General features: G+C 47.2%; 1 protein-coding gene across 4 annotated transcripts; it reads left to right on the top strand.

Moving 5' to 3' along the window:
- Nucleotides 1-1,097: 1,097 nt before the first annotated feature.
- On the top strand, nucleotides 1,098-19,551 carry LOC311527028 (uncharacterized protein). 4 transcript variants are annotated; one of them, XM_084640576.1, is made up of 4 exons: nucleotides 8,926-9,065; nucleotides 10,350-11,128; nucleotides 12,904-13,017; nucleotides 15,244-19,551. In XM_084640576.1, exons 3-4 carry the CDS (start codon nucleotides 12,990-12,992, stop codon nucleotides 16,962-16,964), a joined length of 1,749 nt encoding a protein of 582 aa, XP_084496702.1. In that variant the 5' UTR covers nucleotides 8,926-9,065; nucleotides 10,350-11,128; nucleotides 12,904-12,989; the 3' UTR covers nucleotides 16,965-19,551. The 4 variants fall into 4 exon arrangements, with proteins under 4 accessions (XP_084496704.1, XP_084496702.1, XP_084496701.1 ...); XM_084640575.1 differs by having other exon boundaries at nucleotides 10,350-11,164; XM_084640578.1 differs by lacking the exons at nucleotides 8,926-9,065; nucleotides 10,350-11,128 and adding an exon at nucleotides 1,098-1,179.
- The last annotated feature ends 429 nt before the right edge of the window (nucleotides 19,552-19,980 follow it).

Genomic DNA, 19,980 nt, shown 5'->3' with positions numbered 1-19,980 from the left:
AAGTCTGAATTGTTTTGTGCAAACAGTGACCATTCAATGAATTTTCAGCTAAAAGAAGGCAGGGTTTTGCTGGAAACCTTCCAGAATCTGTGGCTCTGGGTGTCTAGGATCCATGGTTCAGAGGCAGCCCTGGGAGCCAACTAGCCTGGGAGTCTGGAAGCCCTGCATTCCCTGACCCCAAGGCAGTCTGCATGGTGGGTCTGCCATAGAGCCATGGACACAAGAAGCCCATCCTAAGACTTCCAGGCTCCTGGTTCTATGACTAACCTGAAAGCCCTCATGGTTTCCAGGCTCCTTGGTCCATGCTAGGGAGGCTGGAACACCTGAGAGCTCTGGCAGGACTACCAGGCTCCTGGGTCTGTGGCAGGGAGATTGTAAGCCCTGAAAGCTCCAGCCCTAGCCTTATAGCAGCCATGAAACTGACAAGAATGTCAGTTTCAGTCCGTGGCTACTGGGGTTCAGAGAGCCTATTTTGTTTTGGAAACAACATGTGTCAGTGTTTCTGAAACTTTTTTTTAATTGCCAATATGACACTGCATCCAATATTCTTCATAGTGGTATGGTTATGATATGATTATGACATAATTATGCTGCATATAGTACAATATATGTCTTGTAAAGTGTAATTGAAAAAGTTATGATTTGCTGAATATGATTATCCTATTTGTATGAATGTATCATTTTTGTATCTGGAGTTATGAACATTGATAGTGTATCTGTATTTCAAATGTGCTTACTCTGAAAAACACCCACAGTCAGCTAGCATTTCAGGTAGAACAATGAAGGAGCTAAACAGTGCTGATGACCCATCAGCAAAGACAATGGACTGTGGCAGAGCGTAACCATCCTGTAAACATTTCAGCCAGCCTGTAAGTAATCGCTGCTATGACTCAGCAAGGGCATGTGACCAGACCACATGATACTGAACTCCATTTTGGATACCTGTATTTTTCCACAAACTGGGCTGGGAACTGTTTTTGGAACCAAGGGTTCCTGCCATATGCAAACGCTATATAAGGTGGGGTGTGACATCATTTAGGGGCCTCACTTTCCACCCCAGGAGACTCCTGGAAACACCTAAGGAACAAATATTGAACTGGGGGAAGTTCTGGGTCCAGGCTAAAAGGATTTCTAGCCTGTGTATGGAAACATGGTGGACTGCTTGTATCATCAACCAGGGTGAGAAATTGCTAATTCATATCCAATCTGTCTAGTATGTTAGACTTAGTTTGTGTGTTGTTTATTTGCTAGGTAATCTGCTTTGATCTGTTTGCTGACACTTATAATCACTTAAAATCTAGCTTTTGTAGTTCATAAACTTGTTTTTTGCTTTATCTAAACCAGTGTGCCTTTGAGTGAAGTGTCTGGGGAAAAATCTCAGTTTGGTTAACACAGGCTTGTTGCATATTTTTCCCACATTGAGGGGAGAGTGAACTAATTATGAGCTTACATTGTGCAGATCCCTGTGCAATGCAACACAGTATAATTTTGCAACCAGCACAGGGTGTGAACCTGGGGAGCTGGGAAATTGGCTGGTGTCTGCTGTTTGTATTTGGGTTGCTTCGGTACATCACTCAGGCAGCTCAGTTAGGGTGGCACCACCTGCTGTCGAGTTGGGTAATAACATCCTGGTGAGGCTGGCTGTGTCTCCAACTAAGGAAGCAGTGTGAACAGGGCCAGCCCCATGGGGTGGTTAGAGGGGCACAGCGGTTCCCATGGTTCCCAGATTGCACACCGCGTGTGACAACCCGTCACAGCCAGGTTGCCGGAAATGTCAAAAAATTCAGTTTTGGTCCAATTTGGAATAAAACCACATTTTGAAATATCAAAATTTCCCAAGAACTGGAAATCCTGAGTTTTGGCCAGCTCTATTTATGAAGTAAATTACAAGTGGCATTTTCAAAAGCAGCTGATTCAGAGATACTGCCTGAAACTGTGCTATTGAATTATATTTCAGTTCTTATACCACGTCTGTCACTGTGGTCTCTGAGCACCTGGCTATCATTGAATTCAGTACAAAGGTGGAATTTTAACATAGCTGATATGAGCTCTTGTACTTCAGTCCCATCTCACTGTCTCTGTGGTGCTCTGGCAGAGTCAGAAAGGAGCAGTCATGTATCTGACTTGCCAGTGAGCCTTCACTTTAATATGAACTGCTTTGGGATTTTGTAGGTAGGAAAATTGTATTCCCCTGCATAGCGGGAGATGCCACCACAAAACTACCCTCCTGATTTACCACTATGTTACAACACAAAAGCCTTCAAAAGTCGGGGGGCGGGCAGCAGATTCCCCTTAAGTTCATGCTCCTCACCATTTTTTCACTGGTATCTCCTCCCTCCCCTCTTTTTTTTCCCCTTCATCCACATACTCCCCCCCCCCCCCTCACTTTTTCACTCTTTCTTCCATGCCTCACCTCCAAGGGTACAATGAGGGGGAGGCTCAAGGAGCCCAGCCCTCTGACCCCTCTCTTGGCTAGCTCTGAGCCGAGACCCAGCAACCCCTGTCCTGACCATGCCCAAGACAGCAAAGCAGGGAGGCCCCACGGCCAGGGGCCCACTGCCTGCACAGAAGTCAATGGCTGGGGCACTCGCTTCCCCACCCAACAGGGGAGCTCCTACTGCAGTCTCAGCACTGCAGGCTGTGAGGGGAGGTCCTGGCACTTTGTTGAGCTCCTTGCGGGGCAACAGCAAGGAGGGAGTCTAAAGCCTGGGTTCCAGGGCTTTCCATGGGGAGTGGGAGTGCTGGGCTGGACAAAACTTCTCCCTGCAGTCTCTGGGCTGGGCCCTGCCCTGCCCTAGCATCAGGGGCCTTGGCTTGGCATGTCCCAGCACTTCCTTCTCTGGCTGCAGCCCCGTAGCCCTATCTGCAGCTGGCTCTGCCCTCTCTGAGCCATGTGTCAAGCTGAGCCATGCCTATGGGGAACACTGTGCCTCACCATTTTCTCTGTGCCAGGACAGGTGCCCTACTGGAGAGGGGCCCCCTCCTTAGGAGCATTCTCTTTGCTCATCTCGCTCCATGGATTTTGCTAGAGCTGGACCCAAGGTCTAACATCTTATGAAGAGTGGGTTATTTGTGATGCAGACTTTTCTTCTCTGAGATCACCTTTCTCCCAAGCACAGGACTGAATCATTGTCTGGATTCTCTGTGTCTTCTGGTAGATGGCAGGATTGTGAGAGAAAGTGAAGAGGAGGCTCTTCATCTGAGGAGAGCCTAAACACAGAGCAAACCTATGTATGTATTGAATGTGGGAGAAGCATCAGTGACAGATGTGGACTTTACTCAGCATCAGAGACTCCACACAGGAGCCACACATGAACATGAGAAAAGGTTCAGTGATAGCTCCCCCTGACTCAACGTGCTGTGGGAGTATCTGCATGGAAGGAGGGCTTTTTGACCTAGGCAGCACACTAGACCAATACTTTTTGTCAATGGTTCTAATTTATGTCACAGGGTTGTATTTTAATTTGTTGGTGAACTGGGAGTGGTGCAATTGTCTTAACTGATGATGAAATTGGTCAATAACCAAGTGTTATTGAAAGCTAAGAATGCACCAGACATGGAAAGATCCAGCAAATGGGGAGGAGAGAGGAAATAGATTTGACTTAGAAGCTGGAGAAATAATTTTTTAAAATAATTAAATTCTAAATCAAATGGTTAGGAACTTCTCAGGAGCTCTGGTGCAACTAGACATTCTGGATGGCAGCCACTTACCTGTTCCTGTAGGATCACAGAATGTGTGTGTGGGGGTGGGCAGGGGGAATGGAAGTCAGAGTCAGAAGGGGCAAAGGGGAGTAGTGAGATGGCTGCAGGAGAAACAAATGCCATCTGGAACTGCTAAGCCATGCAGGAGCAAAACTGCAACATTTTTGTCATGGCAAGTGCTGTCCTATGCCATGCAGCTCCCAACTGGGCAGCACATGCTATGAGGATCTCCTCTCCTAAGCCATCTCTGCATGGTCTAGGACTTGCACAGGAGTAGAAGGTGAGTCTTAAGCACTAAGGGATGGCAACTGTGTCCCACTGTTCTTCCACCCTAAGACACTGCTTCAGCTCCATCTCCTGCTCCTTAAGAGCAGATCTGATGGATCATGTCATTCTTTTCTTGCTGTCCTGAATCACAAAGGATCTCAGACTCATTGCCTCCCACTCTGTTCTTTTAAGGCAGCAGATGGAATCAGGCCCAGCTTACCCATCATACCTCCCCTTGTGAGCAAAACCACAGAAAAAGGCACGGATGTGGAGAAGGGAAGCAACTTGGCGGTCAGATAAGGTGGGGATCTGGAAAATAGCAGGAGAATTAGAGTTGGTCTATGGGATGGAAATGCAAATTCATACAACATATCTGTAAAAAGATAAATGATACAGCCACTTAAAGAGCTCAAGTGTATGAAGGATGGATGACGGAGATCCTCTTGGGGTGCACTTGAGACTAGAGTTTGTGGGCAGTGGGCAAGGGGATGGCCAAGAAAACAATGGATGGACTGTGTACAGGAGAGCAGAGTGGACATGGAGTGAGTGTTGGACTGGCAAGTCCAGGAAAGGCTGGGAAAGGGGGAAAAGGAAGACTTAAAAAATACTCATACAGCATAGTAATGAACATGGTATGAACCTAGATAGAGAGGATCCTCCCTGTAGTGTTGAGAACGCTTTTCATTTTATCCAGATTCAGCTTGTGACTGAACAGTCACTTTGGCCCTGGAGTACCTCGATATCTGATTTCTCCCATGTATATTTCCCATCTGTTCAGATTACACCTTCCCTCAGCAGAGAAAAGTGTTGGTTTGGTGAGTTTAACCTTTTTATAGCATGGACAATTAAATAGCTCCAGATCCTCTCCATAGCAGCTTCTTTCCCAGAGCCTGATACAATGATATAGGGGGGAAGATAGCTCAGTGGTTTGAGCATTGGCCTGCTAAACCCAGGGTTGTGAGCTCAATCCTTTAGGCGGGCCACTTAGGGATCTGGGGCAAAAATTGGGGATTGGTCCTGCTTTGAGCAAGGGGGTTGGACTAGATGACCTCCTGAGGTCCCTTCCAACCGTGATATTCTATGACATTAATAATATTATCTCAGGTATCTTATTTCAATGTATTCCATTTAGCCCATTGAATTCCAATGAGTGAGTGATTAGATTTTTAATTGCATATTTAGAAATTAAATTCACAGGTGTTGGTTTGTATTAAACAACAACAACCCATAATCTAACTATCCCTCCTTTATTTCTCACCTCTCTCCTACCCTACTTGCTCCTGCCTTGGTCTTCCACCCCAAACTGCTGAGCTACAGCTGGCCTCATAGTGACCTGCTTTTCATCATATGCAGTAACATACTGCAGAGGGCCAGACCGAGAGAAGGGACAATAGCACTTCAAGCAGCTTGCTTTGTGGGATAGAGGTGCAGTGGTCCTATCTCTTGTGGTTTTATCTAGAGTCTCGCAATATTTGGTGTTGTCCTTAAATCCCCAGCTCCTGAAGTCAAGTGATTACGTGAGAATCTTTTATTTAAAAAGGAAAAGTACACTTCTGGCCTTCTTGATTGTGCCCTGAAGACTCAAAAACCAGAAGAATTTTTTTTCAACCCACTCCCAAATATGATTTTTTAAATTCTTAAGATTTGTAAAAAGAAAAGGAGTATTTGTGGCACCTTAGAGACTAACAAATTTATTTGAGCATAAGCTGTAGCTCACAAAATTGGTTAGTCTCTAAGGTGCCACGAGTACTCCTTTTCTTTTTGCGAATACAGACTAACACGGCTGCTACTCTGAAACCTAAGATTTTTAAGTCAGTCTCCTGATTTGGGGGGCCTGACTCATGAGTTTTGAATGCTTGACGTTGGAACAATGGAGGTAGGAGACCAGAAGTCTTTTGGGGGAAGGAGAGGGGTAGTAGTCTACAATGTAGGGGGCAGAGACAGGTGACTGCTGGAGACTGAGGTGTGCTAGAAGAGGTGCAGGACTGGGAGGAAGCTGCAGGAAAGTGTCAGAAAACGGGTGTTTCCGAGGAGGGGATGCTGCACTAAGGGCTAGGAGGAAAGATAGAGGAGGTGGCTCCTGTTTTGTGTTGGTTTCCGGCAAAATTGCCAGGCAGAATCCTACACATAGGGAGCCTCTGACTCTTTACCTCTGAGTGCAGAATTCAACTCACGGGCTTTATTTTTTTAAATATTGCCTGACTATTTTGCTAGAGGCTGTTCTTAGATTTTGAGGCTGAGGCCTATTGAAGGAGGCTGCTAAGGTGCCAGGAGCTGCAAAGGAGAAGGCTCCCGCACAACACTGCGGGCAGCAGTGTGATGAATCTGCTGAGCAGCTCATTCATTCCTGGGCTTCCCCTGCCCCCAGGAGGAACCCTGGGGGATCATATTCCAGCAAGGGGAGGGTAACTCCCCTCCCACCTAGACACACCTGGCCAATGAGAGCAGGCAGGTGGAAACCCTTCTAAAAAGGGCTGTCCTGGCTGGGAGGGGCCTTTCTTGGGGACTGGCCTAGAGCAGGTAAGAGGCCAGCTGGGATATCCCTGGTGGAGACACACAAGTGCTGCAGGCCAGAGAAGGAACACCTGGCAGCCTGTGAATGCTGGTGGGAGGCTGCTAGCAGCTGTTTCTGGCAGGGAGCAGCAGTGGGGGTCAGGTCTGAGCACAGCCTGTGGGGAAACAACAGGTTGAAGGGCCCTGCTGAGGGTGAAGGGCCCCCCCACAGGAGCAGAGGCAGTGGCAGCAGCCCTGCAGGCTCTTTAACCAGCTGCCACAGCTGAGATTCCCCTCCTTTCTCCTCTGAGTTGGGAGGGGGCTGGGAGGGATGGGACCTTTCTCACTGCCCTGTCCCCCGGCCCCAGCGCATGAGTCTTTTCTGGCCTAGTGTCACACTCTCCCATATGTGCTCCCCTTGCAGCTGTTCTGCCTGGTCCTCCCTTCAGGCTCTTCCACCCTTTCAGCTCCCACTGCGACCCCTTGTCTCCTGCCTTGTTCCTCCCAGTCACTCCCTGCTTCTCTGTGCCATCCCCCTCCCATAACCCCCCAGGCCTTGCCTGCCCTCTTTGCCAGGGTCTCTACCTCCTGTCGAGCACCTACTCCCTATTTCCCATGCTCCACTTCCCTTCTGCCCCCTGTAACCAGTTCTCTCTCTGCCCCTCCTCCCTGACCTGGTTCCCTTCCCCCTTTCTGTCTATCTAGCACTGATATCTGGTCCTCTGTCCCCACTTTCCTGATGGTGCCAGCGGTGAAGGGATGAGGGAGGAGAGCTTAGGGCTCCATTTTGAGGCTGTCTTTTACTGGTAGCTCAGGAATTAGGGGGTCAAATGCTCTGTGACTACCAGTAGGAGCAGCCCTGGGCTACATGCCAGCTTGTCTGCCTAGGCTCTCAGCTCCACTTGCAGCTCCCTGCAGGGAGCCCAGGTGCTGCCCTGAGGCTTTCGGCCCCCCACTCCCTGCCAGGAGCCTACATGCTGACTGAGGCTCCCCACTCCCTGCTGAGAGCATGGCAGCCACTGGGTGGGGAGCAGAGAGCCGGGGGGCAGTCCCCAGGCTTCCAGCAAAAAGCGGGGATCTGGGATCTGGGGGGGCAGCACCCAGACTCCTAGCAGGGAGCCTCTGTGCATCAGGGCTACCAGTGGGGTATGGGGAGCCCAGGGGCAGCTGAGCAGGGAGCCAGGAGCCCAGGCAATAGCCTGGTTGGGAGTGGGGAGTCGGGTGGGTGCAGCCTGGCACTGAGTGGGGAGCCTGGCAGGTGCAGTCCGGTATGAGTGGGGAAGCTGGGCAGTAGCCCAGCGGGGAGCCTGGCAGCCAGGCTCTAGCTGGAGCCCCCCACCCCTGCAGAGAGCTCTACCACGGAGCATTTCACAGCTCTACCATGGAGCCTTGACACTGACAAGAATGACAGCCAATTGCCAATGTAAATATTGTGCGGTGTCTTTATAGCACTAATTACATGGACATAAGCCCTAGGCCTTTCATGGGCGTGGCATTTTGATGTCAGTTGTAGGTCACTTACATTGATGGGACAAGTCTGCAGTGTGTACACTATTGCTGCCTTTTAGAAACCATCCCAGAGTGCCCCACATTGACAGTTAAATTGGTGTAAGCGCTCCTGGGGAGGACACCCACTGCTGACACAAGGAGCATAGTGTGGAGATGCAAAAGTGATTTTAATTACTGCAGTGGGTGTGGCTGTACAGCTATGTAATTTAGGTCAACTGATTTTGTAGTGTAGAGTTGCCCCAAGGCATTTATTTCACTCTCATGGTTTTCCTGCTAATCTCCTGTCGTTTGGTGTTATTTTGGGGTGGGGTGAGGGGTTATTGTTTTTGCTCTCTTGGGAATGGCAGTACAGGATTCAAGGGAGCAGTGGAGAAGCCTCCATCACCCTCTGGTAGGTGGAGAGACTTGGATGGGAGAATATAGCGGGGGAACTGCTATTAGGTCTTGGCTACACATGGAGTTATTCAGGACCAGCTGAAGCTTCTTTGCTCAAGGTCCTAAGCACTGGACCATCCTTCAGGTCCAACTATTACTGTGGCTTTGAGCAGTGCTGCGGCACAAGTGCTCGAACAGCACCCTGCCCATCAGCATGTTCCTCAGCACACCCTTATTCTGGGAGCTTACCAAGGGCCAGCTTGAGTGATTTACAGCAGCTCAAACCACCCTAAAGGGGACACGGCAGAACCCCAAATTGGGACCCTGTGCTTGAACTGTTTTCCCGGCTACAGTTGTCCAAAACCAAGAGGGGAGAGAAAATGGCCCAGGAGCCCCGTGGGAACTTTGTTCTGAGTGGCAGGGGATGGTGCAGGCCAGGGGGCTGTGAGTGGCCTCTAGCAGGAAAGGGTACAAAGGAGCAGAACCGCGGGAAAGGGGACGTCTCTCTCCAGTCTGGGGAAGTGAGGGTTAAAACCAAAGAGCCGGTTCTGGAGAGGAGGACTAGAAAGTCCTGCCCAGTGGGGACTTCAGCGACCTGGAACGTCCTGTTCCCCGCAGCCCGGCGTGCACATGGCACCTGGCGCCGCACAGCTACAGCCCCGCACCCCCGGGCGTTCGCACTGAGCGACCCGCTCCTGCGGCTTCCCGCAGCCACACGGGTGAGCCGGGCGGGGGGGGGGGCTCGGTAATGCGGGGGGAGGGGACACAGCAGGGCGGGGCCCAGGAGGGGAAATCACTGCCTGTAGGAAGCGACAGCAACGAAGAGGGAACTAGAGCTGGAGCCTGGACTTGGGACTGACTCAGGGAAGGAGAACGAACCAGGGCCCCTCACCCTGAAGGGATGTGCCTCGGCAGGATTTCTCCCGCACCGCCCAGCTGGACAGCTGAGGGACGGCATGGGCCGGGGGGGGGGGTGTCTGCGGTTTTCCCCCCAGCTCAGGGGCAGCGTGTGGGGAGCTGTACAGGGATCCTCAGGCACAGCCGGATGATCTTTAACAAAACCGAGTACGCCGCCTACCAGGATTTCAGAAAAACGTGGAAAGGAGTTTGGGGAAGATCGGTGAATGCTAAGGGAGTGGTAGAGGGAGGGGATTTAAGATGAAATTTGGAGGCGGGAGATGATGGGAGCGGGCTGGGGTCAAAGGAAAAGAGTTGTGGGGATATAAGTACATTTTTTGCAACGAGCAAACTTGATTTTTTGTTAACAAAAGAAATAAACTGCAAAACAACCCCCCCATTAAAAAAAAAACTATTCTGAAATGCTGCAACTAACCAGAAACTATAAGCAGTAACCAGATCAAAATAAAAAGCAGAAAATGAGACGTTACATAACTTAAGGCTTGTCTAAACACAAAAGGTGTGTCGCTTTAACTACATCCCTATACTGTAGTTTTAAAGTGGCACAACCCCGCTAATGACAGGTTTCAGAGTAGCAGCCATGTTAGTCTGTATTCGCAAAAAGAAAAGGAGTACTTGTGGCACCTTAGAGACTAACCAGTTTATTTGAGCATAAGCTTTCGTGAGGTACAGCTCACTTCATCGGATGCATTCAGTGGCAAATACAGTGGGGAGGTTTATATACATAGAGAACGTGAAACAATGGGTGTTACCATACACACTGTAACAAGAGAGTGATCACTTAAGGTGAGCTATTACCAGCGGGGGGGGCGGGGAAATCTTTTGCAGTGATAATCAAGGTGGGCCATTTCCAGCAGTTGACAAGAACATCTGAGGAACGGTGGGGGGGGAGGGGAATAAACATGGGGAAATAGTTTTACTTTGTGTAATGACCCATCCACTCCCAGTCTCAATTCAAGCCTAAATTAATTGTATCCAGTTTGCAAATTAATTCCAATTCAGCAGTCTCTTATTGGAGTCTGTTTTTGAAGTACCACCCTATACCGGAAACCTACTGACCGCTATTCCTACCTACATGCCTCTAGCTTTCATCCAGACCACACCACATGATCCATTGTCTACAACCAAGCTCTACAACGCATTTGCTCCAACCCCTCAGACAGAGACAAACACCTACAAGATCTCTATCAAGCATTCTTACAACTACAATACCCACCTGCGGAAGTGAAGAAACAGATTGACAGAGCCAGAAGAGTTCCCAGAAGTCACCTACTACAGGAGAGGCCCAACAAAGAAAATAACAGAACGCCACTAGCCATCACCTTCAGCCCCCAACTAAAACCCCTCCTACGCATCATCAAAGATCTACAGCCTATCCTGAAGGATGACCCTTCACTCTCACAGATCTTGGGAGACAGGCCAGTCCTTGCTTACAGACAGCCCCCCAACCTGAAGCAAATACTCACCAGCAACCACACAACAAAACCACTAACCCAGGAACCTATCCTTGCAACAAAGCCCGTTGCCAACTGTGTCCACATATCTATTCAGAGGACACCATCATAGGGCCTAGTCACAGCAGCCACACTATCAGAGGCTCGTTCACTTGCACATCTACCAATGTGATATATGCCATCATGTGCCAGCAATGCCCCTCTGCCATGTACATTGGTCAGACTGGACAGTCTCTACGTACAAGAATAAATGGACACAAATCAGACATCAAGAATTATAAAATTCAAAAACCAGTTGGAGAACACTTCAGTCTCTTTGGTCACTCGATTACAGACCTAAAAGTTGCAATTCTTCAACAAAAAACTTCTCAACTGCTGGAAATGGTGCACCTTGATTATCACTATAAAAGGTTCCCCCCATGCTCCCTCCCCCCGCTCTCCTGCTGGTAATAGCTCTGAATGCATCCGATGAAGTGAGCTGTAGCTCACGAAAGGTTATGCTCAAATTTGTTAGTCTCTAAGGTGCCACAAGTACTCCTTTTCTTTTTGCGAACCCCCCTAAGGTAGACACAGATATACTTATATAAAAGTGCTTATGTAGGTATGGCTTATTCCAGTATTGGAAGGCAGAGTGAATAAAAGTTGATTTGTTTTACATTTAAAAAATTGGATTTTTTCATTTAAATATATTTTTGTTTTTAAAAATAAACCTGTTTTAAAATTATTTTGATAATTATGACAAGTTATGTTAAGGCCTAAACTTGCTTGAAACTATTTAAATAAATAAATGTGCTGCATCAGGGAACTCTCCGCAGATTTGAATGAATTAAAGGGTACTGCTTTTCTAATGATGTACATCGTCAGGGTAAACATCTTTAACTTTTGAGGTCAAAGTCCTGTACTGCATTAAGTAAGAACCTATATCATTTTCCATCTTTACAATGCAATGAAAGTTGGTATTCAAATTTTTCCAAATGTAAGTACTTCAGAGGTTTTTGTTTTGTTTGAAGGAAAAAGCTTTTCCTTCATTTCCTTTTGGTTTCAGTTTAGCTAGCAGGTGTAGAGAGAATATTTCCTTCATTTGGACTAGTTAATTCAAAGTTGAGAAACTGCTTGGGATTTGAAAAAGGCGGAAAGGTGGGTTCCTCTTTCAGGCTATGAATAAAAACCACATTCAAGAAGATGAGATTTACTCATCCTAAAAACGTGAATGCTACCTGAGCACTTTTTCCAAAGGTATTTAGGCACCTAAAGATGCGTATAAGTGCCTAGTTGGACTTTCAAAAGTGCCTAAGCAGGTGGTTATTGTTATTATTATTTTATTTATTTGTTTTATCCTGGCACTGAATAAACACAAAACAAAAAGATGGCCCTTGCCCTGAGCAGCTTGACAGGCAGTGATATGAGCATGGTAATTTTTTTTTTTTTTTTTTGGTAGGATCACAGCAAAGGAGAGTTTTGAGGAGAGCTTTGAAGGATGCTTTAAACCTCCAGGACACTCAGTTAAGAGCATCAAAGGAGCGCTGAGAGGCAGGGGTGGGACAGGTGGTAGCTTGTCTGACAGCCAGCTCGATTTCAATGAGAGTTAGGAACCTAATGAGGGTAGGCACTTTTGAAAATTCCTCTAGGCATCTAAATACCTTGTTGGATTTTCATCTGGCTTTGTCACTGGCCTCTTCCAATTCCTCCTCAAATACTTCCCTATTGTTTTATAATAATAAATGCCCAGATATGTGCTGAGCACTTCACAGGAATGTGTAAAAGCCAGGTCCCTGCCTTGAAGAGCTCACAGTCCTGCAACACCAGTCAGTGGGAGCTCTGTCACTGATCTCAGTGTGGGTAGGATCACATTTCTGGGTCCCAGTCCTGCCAAAGAATCGGCAAGGATGAACCCTGATGCCTGTGCAGAGTCATGACTAAGTCAATAGGACTCCATCCAGACACAATGCTCTCCCTGTACTGATTCCTATGCAGAATTGGGGCCAAAATGTTCTCACTTGTCAGACCTGTGAATCGTATCATTTCCCAGAAAGGGGACAGGTAAGGAAAGACAGACTCGCAGTGACAAGGCTTAAGGTTAGGCACCGGTTTTCCTCTGTGTGGGGCTTTTGGGTATACTTTCCCTCATTAATCACATCTGATTGTTGTTGAGGTTCATTACCCCTGTTTTCTTTCCCATGACCAGGATTTTTGGCTGCTAGGGGTGAAGTGACCTCTTAGATGGAACAAGGATAAAAACCATATGTCTTTGATCTCCGGAGCCCTGAGAAAATGGAGAGCATTAGAGACCCCTATACAGGTGAGAGCTGTTTTAAAATCAATTTACATAGTTAATTAGCCCGTTTTAGAGCTGGAATTCCAACACAGCTCATGAGTAAGGCTAAGATTTTGTCATGGTTATTTTTAGTAAAAGGCATGGACAGGTCACAGGCAACAAACAAATTCACAGAGCCTGTGACTTTTTTATTAAAAATAACTGTACAAGCTGCGGGGCAGAGGTGCACAGCCCCAGCAGCAGCCCGCACTGCAGGACAGGGGCACACGGCCCTGGTGGCAGCCCCCACAGTGGGGCTATGTGGAGAGCATAGCTCCGGCTCCTGCCACAGCTTCAGCTGCTGTCGGCTGAAGCTGAAGAAGTCACAGCGGTCCGGTAAGGTCACAGAATCTGTGACTGCCCTGACCTCCGTGACTAAATCGTAGCCTTACTCATGAGTCTCATATCAGTCTCGTTCTGTGATCTCATTGGCTCTGCTATAGTAGAAGTGCATTGTTAGGCTCTTAGCAAGAATCACCTATACATTGGTATGCCAAGCGCTCAACTTTCTTGGGATTCTTCCACCTGTTCTAGAAACTTGAGTCTGCCCTATATAAAATCCAGAGTATTTGTCTAACTGTATTAATACTATGAATGTTGAGGACAAGAAATAGACAAGTTTCAAAAATCTGAGGCTCCTAAGTGACTTACAAGGAAAAGGTGCCCAATGAGACTTGTGTTCCCAAATCACTTAGGCTCCAAAGTCCATATTGAGACGTAAGTGGAGATTTTTATAAAGCACATATCTTTTTGATTCTTCTTTTGAAAGATTTGGCCAATATTTTCTGGTTATTCACACCACATACTTTCTCTTTATTATGGAGGCTTTGTAGCAGATCCCTGGCTAATATATGGTTTTCAGCTTAAAGTGGAGTTCAACTCCCTTATAAAACAAAATCTCACCCTTGTAATGACCCAAATTATACTGTTTGAATCAGAATAAGCTTGAATTTTCAATATACTTTCCATTCTCTAAAAATGCCTAATTTGAAAAGTTTAACCCACTTTAAAAATCCCTAACTTTGTAATTTTTTAAAAAAGCAGTCTTAGGTTTTGTTTTTTCCCCCCACCAGGCCCTCTTACTGCACACTGCCAAATTTTACACACTTGGTATTTCATGCACCATGAAGCAGACAATATTCCAGCTTTTGGAAATTACAAACAGTGGAAAGTTAGGTGAGGTGTGGGTGGCAAGATGTGACATGATGTTGGTGTGGATAGTAATGTTGTTCTAATTGGTGCTTTTTCCTGAATTTTTCTTTTTCTTCTCAGTGATAGCATTGATAGGAAATGCACTGGAGCACCCCTAGCACCAAGTTAAGAGTTTTTTGTATTCTTCAAAAAGTTCCTCAATCCCCTGATGTGGGGGAGAGGCAAAGTCCACTGTTGTCTTGGGCTAAAAACAAATAGGGTGGGCTTTTGACCCAATAAGCTGGGGAGACTAGATCCCCATGTAGCAGGAGATGCTGATGGCAAACTGCTCCTCTGAGTTTCCCTGCTTATGATGCACTCTGCTTCTCCTCCACATCAGCAGCCTGAGGTGCCTTTTGCAGAACAATAGTCATGCTAAAAACGGTCCTTAGTAGTCTGGAGGGAGAGAACGAAAGGTCCCACAGTCCATTCGCCTCCCCAGTCTCTCCTCATACCAATCTACTTTTCCTTTCATCCTCATACATTTCCTCACCTCACTCTCTTTCACTCTGTTCCTCTTCCCAACTCTTTCTTCCATGTCCCTCTCCTCACTCCCTGTCCCTGTCTAGGGAAAGATTGTGCTGGGGCTTGATGCAAAGCTTATAGTCTTAGACCTGATCTACACCTCACACTTAGGTCAACCTAGCTACAGCACTCAGGGCTGTGAAAATTGTCATGTCCTGTGCAATGTAGTTAGCTCAACCTAACTCCCACTTTAGACACGGTTAGGTGGATGGAAGGACTCTTCCTTCGACCTAGGTACCTCCTCTAGAGAGGATGGATTTACTACAGTGATGGCGAAACCCCTTCCATCACTGTAGTGAATGTCTGCACTACAGTGGAATAACTGCAGCTCCGCAGCTTGCCAGTGTAGCACTTGTAGTGTGCAGAAACACCCTTAAGCTCATCCCCTTAAGCTTAGTGTCTTACTTGTAACACACCCTTTACGCTTCCCTGAGATTGCCTTTCTCCTGAGCACAAGCAATGAGTGCTGTCTGGATTCTCTCTTTACTTCCCTAGATGATGCGATTGTGAGAGAAAGCGAAGAGGAGAATCCTCAGCTGAAGCTAGACGCAGGAAAGAAACTAGACACGCATGCTGGCCCCATTAACTATCAGAGGCCGCGCGGCAGAGAAAATCACTATCAATGTACAGAATGCAGGAAAAGCTTCAGTGTTCATTCGGCACTGATCAAACACCAGAGAATCCACACTGGAGAGAAACCCTATCAGTGCAGTGAATGTGGGAAAAGCTTCAGTGTAAGCTCGACGCTGGTTACTCATCAGAGGATCCATACGGGGGAGAGGCCCTACAAATGTGTGCAGTGTGGGAAGAGCTTCAATCAAAGCTCACACCTCACTCAGCATCAAAAGATCCACAAGGGAGAGAAGCCATGTACATGTACTGAATCCGGAGGAGGCTTTACTGACAGCTCAACATGCGTGAAACATCCAGGACTGCATGCTGGAGCAGGGCCCTATAAATGTGCTGAATGTGGGAAAAGCTTCAATCGGAGCTCCACTCTCTACAACCACAACAGGATCCACACGGGAGAGAAACGCTACAAATGTGATGAATGTGGAAAAAGCTTCAGTGTGAGCTCCAACCTTATCAGGCATCAGAAAATCCACACGGAGCAGAGACCCTATAAATGTCTTGAATGCCGTAAGAGCTTCAGCCTGAGCTCAGATCTGGAAGCGCATCAGAGACTTCACCTGGGAGAGAAACCCCACAAATGTTCTGAGTGTGAGAAAAGCTTTGATCAGGAGTCACAGCTCCTGAAACATCAGCGAGTTCATGCTGGGGAAAACTCATATGAATGTGTGGAGTGCAGGAAGAGCTTTAGTAGGAAGGGGAACCTCCTGAGACACCAGGAGATCCACACTGGGGACAAACCCTACCGGTGTAATGAATGTGGGAAAAGCTTCAGCCGGAGTTCGTCACTCATGCAGCATCAGCGGATCCACACTGGAGAGAAACCCTACAGTTGTATCGAATGTGGTAAGAACTTCAGCTTTAGCTCCCAGCTCACCACCCACCAGCGGATCCACACAGGGGAGCGGCCCTACAAATGTAACGAGTGCGGGAAAAGCTTTGTGGACAGCTCGGGTCTCATTCAGCACCGGAGAATTCACACGGGAGAGAAGCCCTACCAATGCACTGAGTGTGGGAAGAGCTTCCGGCAGAACTCGGTGCTGATTCAACACCGGAGAACCCACACCGGTGACAAGCCCTTTGAGTGTGGGGAGTGCGGTGAACGCTTCAGCCAGAGCTCCACACTGATCACACACCAAAGGATTCACACTGGGGAGCGGCCCTACCACTGCAGTGAGTGCGGGAAGAGCTTCAGTGAGAGCTCACACCTCACGCAGCATAGGAGAATCCACACGGGGGACAAGCCCTACAAGTGCAGCGAGTGTGGGAAGAGCTTCATTCAGAGCTCGCAGCTCACCACCCACCAAAGGATCCACACAGGAGACAAACCCTACCAGTGCCACACCTGTGGGAAGAGCTTCAGTGACAGCTCGGCACTCACCCAGCATCAGAGAGTCCACACAGGGGAGCGACCATATCAGTGCACGGAATGTGGGAGGAGCTTCAGCCAGAGCTCTGCCCTGGTGCAGCACTGGAGGATCCACACTGGAGATAAGCCCTATGAGTGCACCGAGTGCGGGAAAACTTTCAGCCAGAGTGCAGGGCTCACTCAGCACCGGAGCACCCATGCGGGAGAGAGACACTGAGACAGGGACCCGTGAGCCATGTGGTACTCTATGCCCATGCTGTCAGGAGTGGCTCTTTGCTGGACTGAATGACGCAACAAAGCGGAAGCAGTGCTACAATGTTAATTGATCATGAAACTATTGACTCACAATCAATCTCTTAATTAAAATCCTCCTAAAAATGCATCAGGCATGTTGTGATGCCGAGAAAGCTAACCCTTCCGCCGCACCTGGCCTCCAAACATAAGAGGACATTATTATACATTTTTAAGCCGAATCTTAGGGGAACTTAGCAAAAGCTTCTGTGCAGCATGGTTGCCCGCTTACCCCTCTTGTGTGGCTACAAAACTTGGGGAGTGGGAGCCATCTCAGAAGTGGTGGAAGCTCTGTCTGAAGGAATATGGGGGAGAGTGCAAGAGAGACTTCCGAAGCAGTTAGGCCATTTGTATCAGGTAGAGGAAATGCCATTCAGTCAGCTAAGCAGCCCATCATCTGAGCTCCAGTCCTTCTGAGCTTAGGAACTCTGCATTATAGTTGCCCCTCCCAGCTGTGCAGCTCCCAAGCTGTGCAGCAGGGAAAGACCCCACCATATGTCTCTCCTCCACACCTAAAATGTGCATGGATCAGGGCCTGTACAGGAGGAGATGACTGTCCTTAACCCTTCAGGTTGTCAACCACCTCCATCTGGCCCTCCCACAAGTCACTGCTTCACCCTCTTCTGCCCCCTTACCTGAAAGGGCGGGGGTTATTCTTTTTCTTACTGTCCTGTATCACAAAGCATTCTCCATTCCGTGCTTCCCACCCTCCTTTATCAGGGAGGAGGGTGAGAAGAGGTGCAAGCAGCCCCCTGAGCTCCCCCTTATGGGGAAGACCCAACAACACAGAGATCCAGAGAATGAAGGCAAGCTGATGGCCAAGCTGATTTGGTGGCCAAGCTGATTTGGAAGATGGCAGGAGAATATTCATTTTGTTGGGTGTATGCAATGCAAACACAAATGCATGTGTTATTCTGGTAAGCAGAGAAATTATGAGGCAGTTGGTAAGCTTAGATACCATGGGAACGATTCTGTTACAAAGGCTTAGCTAGATAATGTCCCCAGCACAGCACTATGAACACTGTTCGTAATAGCTTGATTCAGCTTTGCCCTTCCCTTCTCAACCTGGGACTGAGCAGTGGGTTTGTCTTGGGAGCAGCAGGTGCTGCATGAAGAACACCTATTTCATGTACCAGTGACATTCGAGGAGGTGGCCATCTATTTCACCTAGGAGTGGGCTCTTCTGAACAAAAGGCAGAGGAAGCTCTAAAGAGATCTGCATTATTAGCCATTAGAGGACCTACATGGAGTTGAAATGCTATCAGTATACTGAATATGGGGGCATTTCAGTGGCAGCTCAAATCTCATACATTAAGAGAATCTACATGGATGAGAAACCCTATTGTAAATGGCCAGGGCATATGTGGGGAAAATCTTCTGTCATAGCAAAGGCCTTTTATCTGACCTACAGACTGATGAGTCCCATGCCCATTGTGTTGTACAGGTGTCAATAGCCAATATGGGGACAGTGGCAGGAGGGTGGGTTTCCTACAGCGTTATATGTAAAACTCAAAGTGATAACTCTAATTTTGAAACATCCATTTATTTGTCATTTCTAAAGCAGGACACAGCCTGCAGCTCTGAACTTCTTAAATTTGGACTGATCATTGTAAGAATGCCAGAACCCGTCCGTCCCCTAGCTTCCCATTCATTTTCTTTCACAGGGTCTTTAAGAAGTCTGCATCACATGATGGTGCACTGCTTAAACTTGGAAAGGCCTCTGGACTTGTATGCTTTGCAGGTGATTGTGTGTGACTGTCAATGACAGACCTTTGGGCTCATTGCTTTCATACATAAAGCACATGCTACAACGCTACATTCAATTTTGTCCTGTCTTGCAACCTTAATACCATGATTTCAGCTTTTGAGTTTTGTACAGGTAACTCTGCTATCTAGTTGGCTAATGACACTTGTATATCTGGTGATGCATGGAATCTGTGTACTGGGAAATGATTGCCTTCAATAAATTGTTTGATCAGAAATTAGAAAATTTGGTCTGTGTGCACCTGTATGAAGGGTGCACTGTACAAATAAAAGTAAAAAAAAAAAAATCTAGTTTTGTGATCATGGATCATCTGACTCTGCTTGTTCTCAGAGCATCTCTGTGGGAGCAGAGTTAAGGTGTTTGGGTGACAAATCATCTGTGTCTTTCCAAAATGTTAAATGTTTGGATTTCTTATAAAGTTAAACTTGCAGAGGAAAAAACATTGGCTTTTTTCCACTCTTTTGATTTCTTTGAGATGTGTAGAGTCTTTAAAGTAATATATGCTATTAAATTAGAAACTCAGGCCTTGACTACACTGGATGCGTGGTGAACAAATAGCTGAGATTTTCACTGGACTGAAGGATTTAGCCACAGAACACTTATTCGCTTCCATGGGAGTTGTGTAGCTAACTCTCCTAGTCTGCTTTGAAAATCTTAATCAGAGGGAACCATGCTACTGAAACTTGATTCACTGAGAAGGGAATTGTGTGTGTATGTTTGTGTGGAGAGAGGTGGATTAAAACTCTGCCTTCTGAACTGGGTTTTTGTGTGTGTGGTTTGCTTGTTTGTTTGAACACCTATTTAGAACTCTGGTGAAAAGGTGCCTTGTTAAGGCACCTTCACATAGGGGCTGAGAAAGACACCAACCCACGTGTGAGGCATCCAAGGAGTCTAATAGGGAAGACTAGATTTGATGATCCTGATACTTCTAAAGTAAAAAGCAGGGGGGAGACTAAAATCTCCTGGGGAAGAATATGGGGAATCTATAAGGCTGTCCTTACACATCATAAAGAAGCAGAAAAGGTACAAATCAATTTTATTTCCATTATAGGTCATTCTTAAGTCTAAACTCTGAACTTCTAACACGTGTTGTAAGTCTTTTTAGTACATATCAACTTTAATTCCAGTGTAGCAGATATTTTGTGTGTGTAGGTGTGTGGAATGAACATGATATAGT

The sequence above is a fragment of the Lepidochelys olivacea genome (assembly GCF_965140295.1).
Source record: "Lepidochelys olivacea isolate rLepOli2 genome assembly, chromosome: 1".
In the NCBI taxonomy this organism is placed as follows: Eukaryota; Metazoa; Chordata; order Testudines; family Cheloniidae; genus Lepidochelys; species Lepidochelys olivacea.
The sequence above is the reverse complement of the archived record's forward strand: the minus strand, read 5'-3'. Positions and strand labels throughout refer to the sequence as shown.

Bases quoted from the DNA above. Each gene is read 5' to 3' on its own strand.
- LOC311527028 (XM_084640578.1), top strand. From the start codon at position 12,990: ATGGAGAGCATTAGAGACCCCTATACAG. The intron at 13,018-15,243 runs GTGAGAGCTGTT...TTACTTCCCTAG, and splicing joins CATTAGAGACCCCTATACAG to ATGATGCGATTGTGAGAGAA.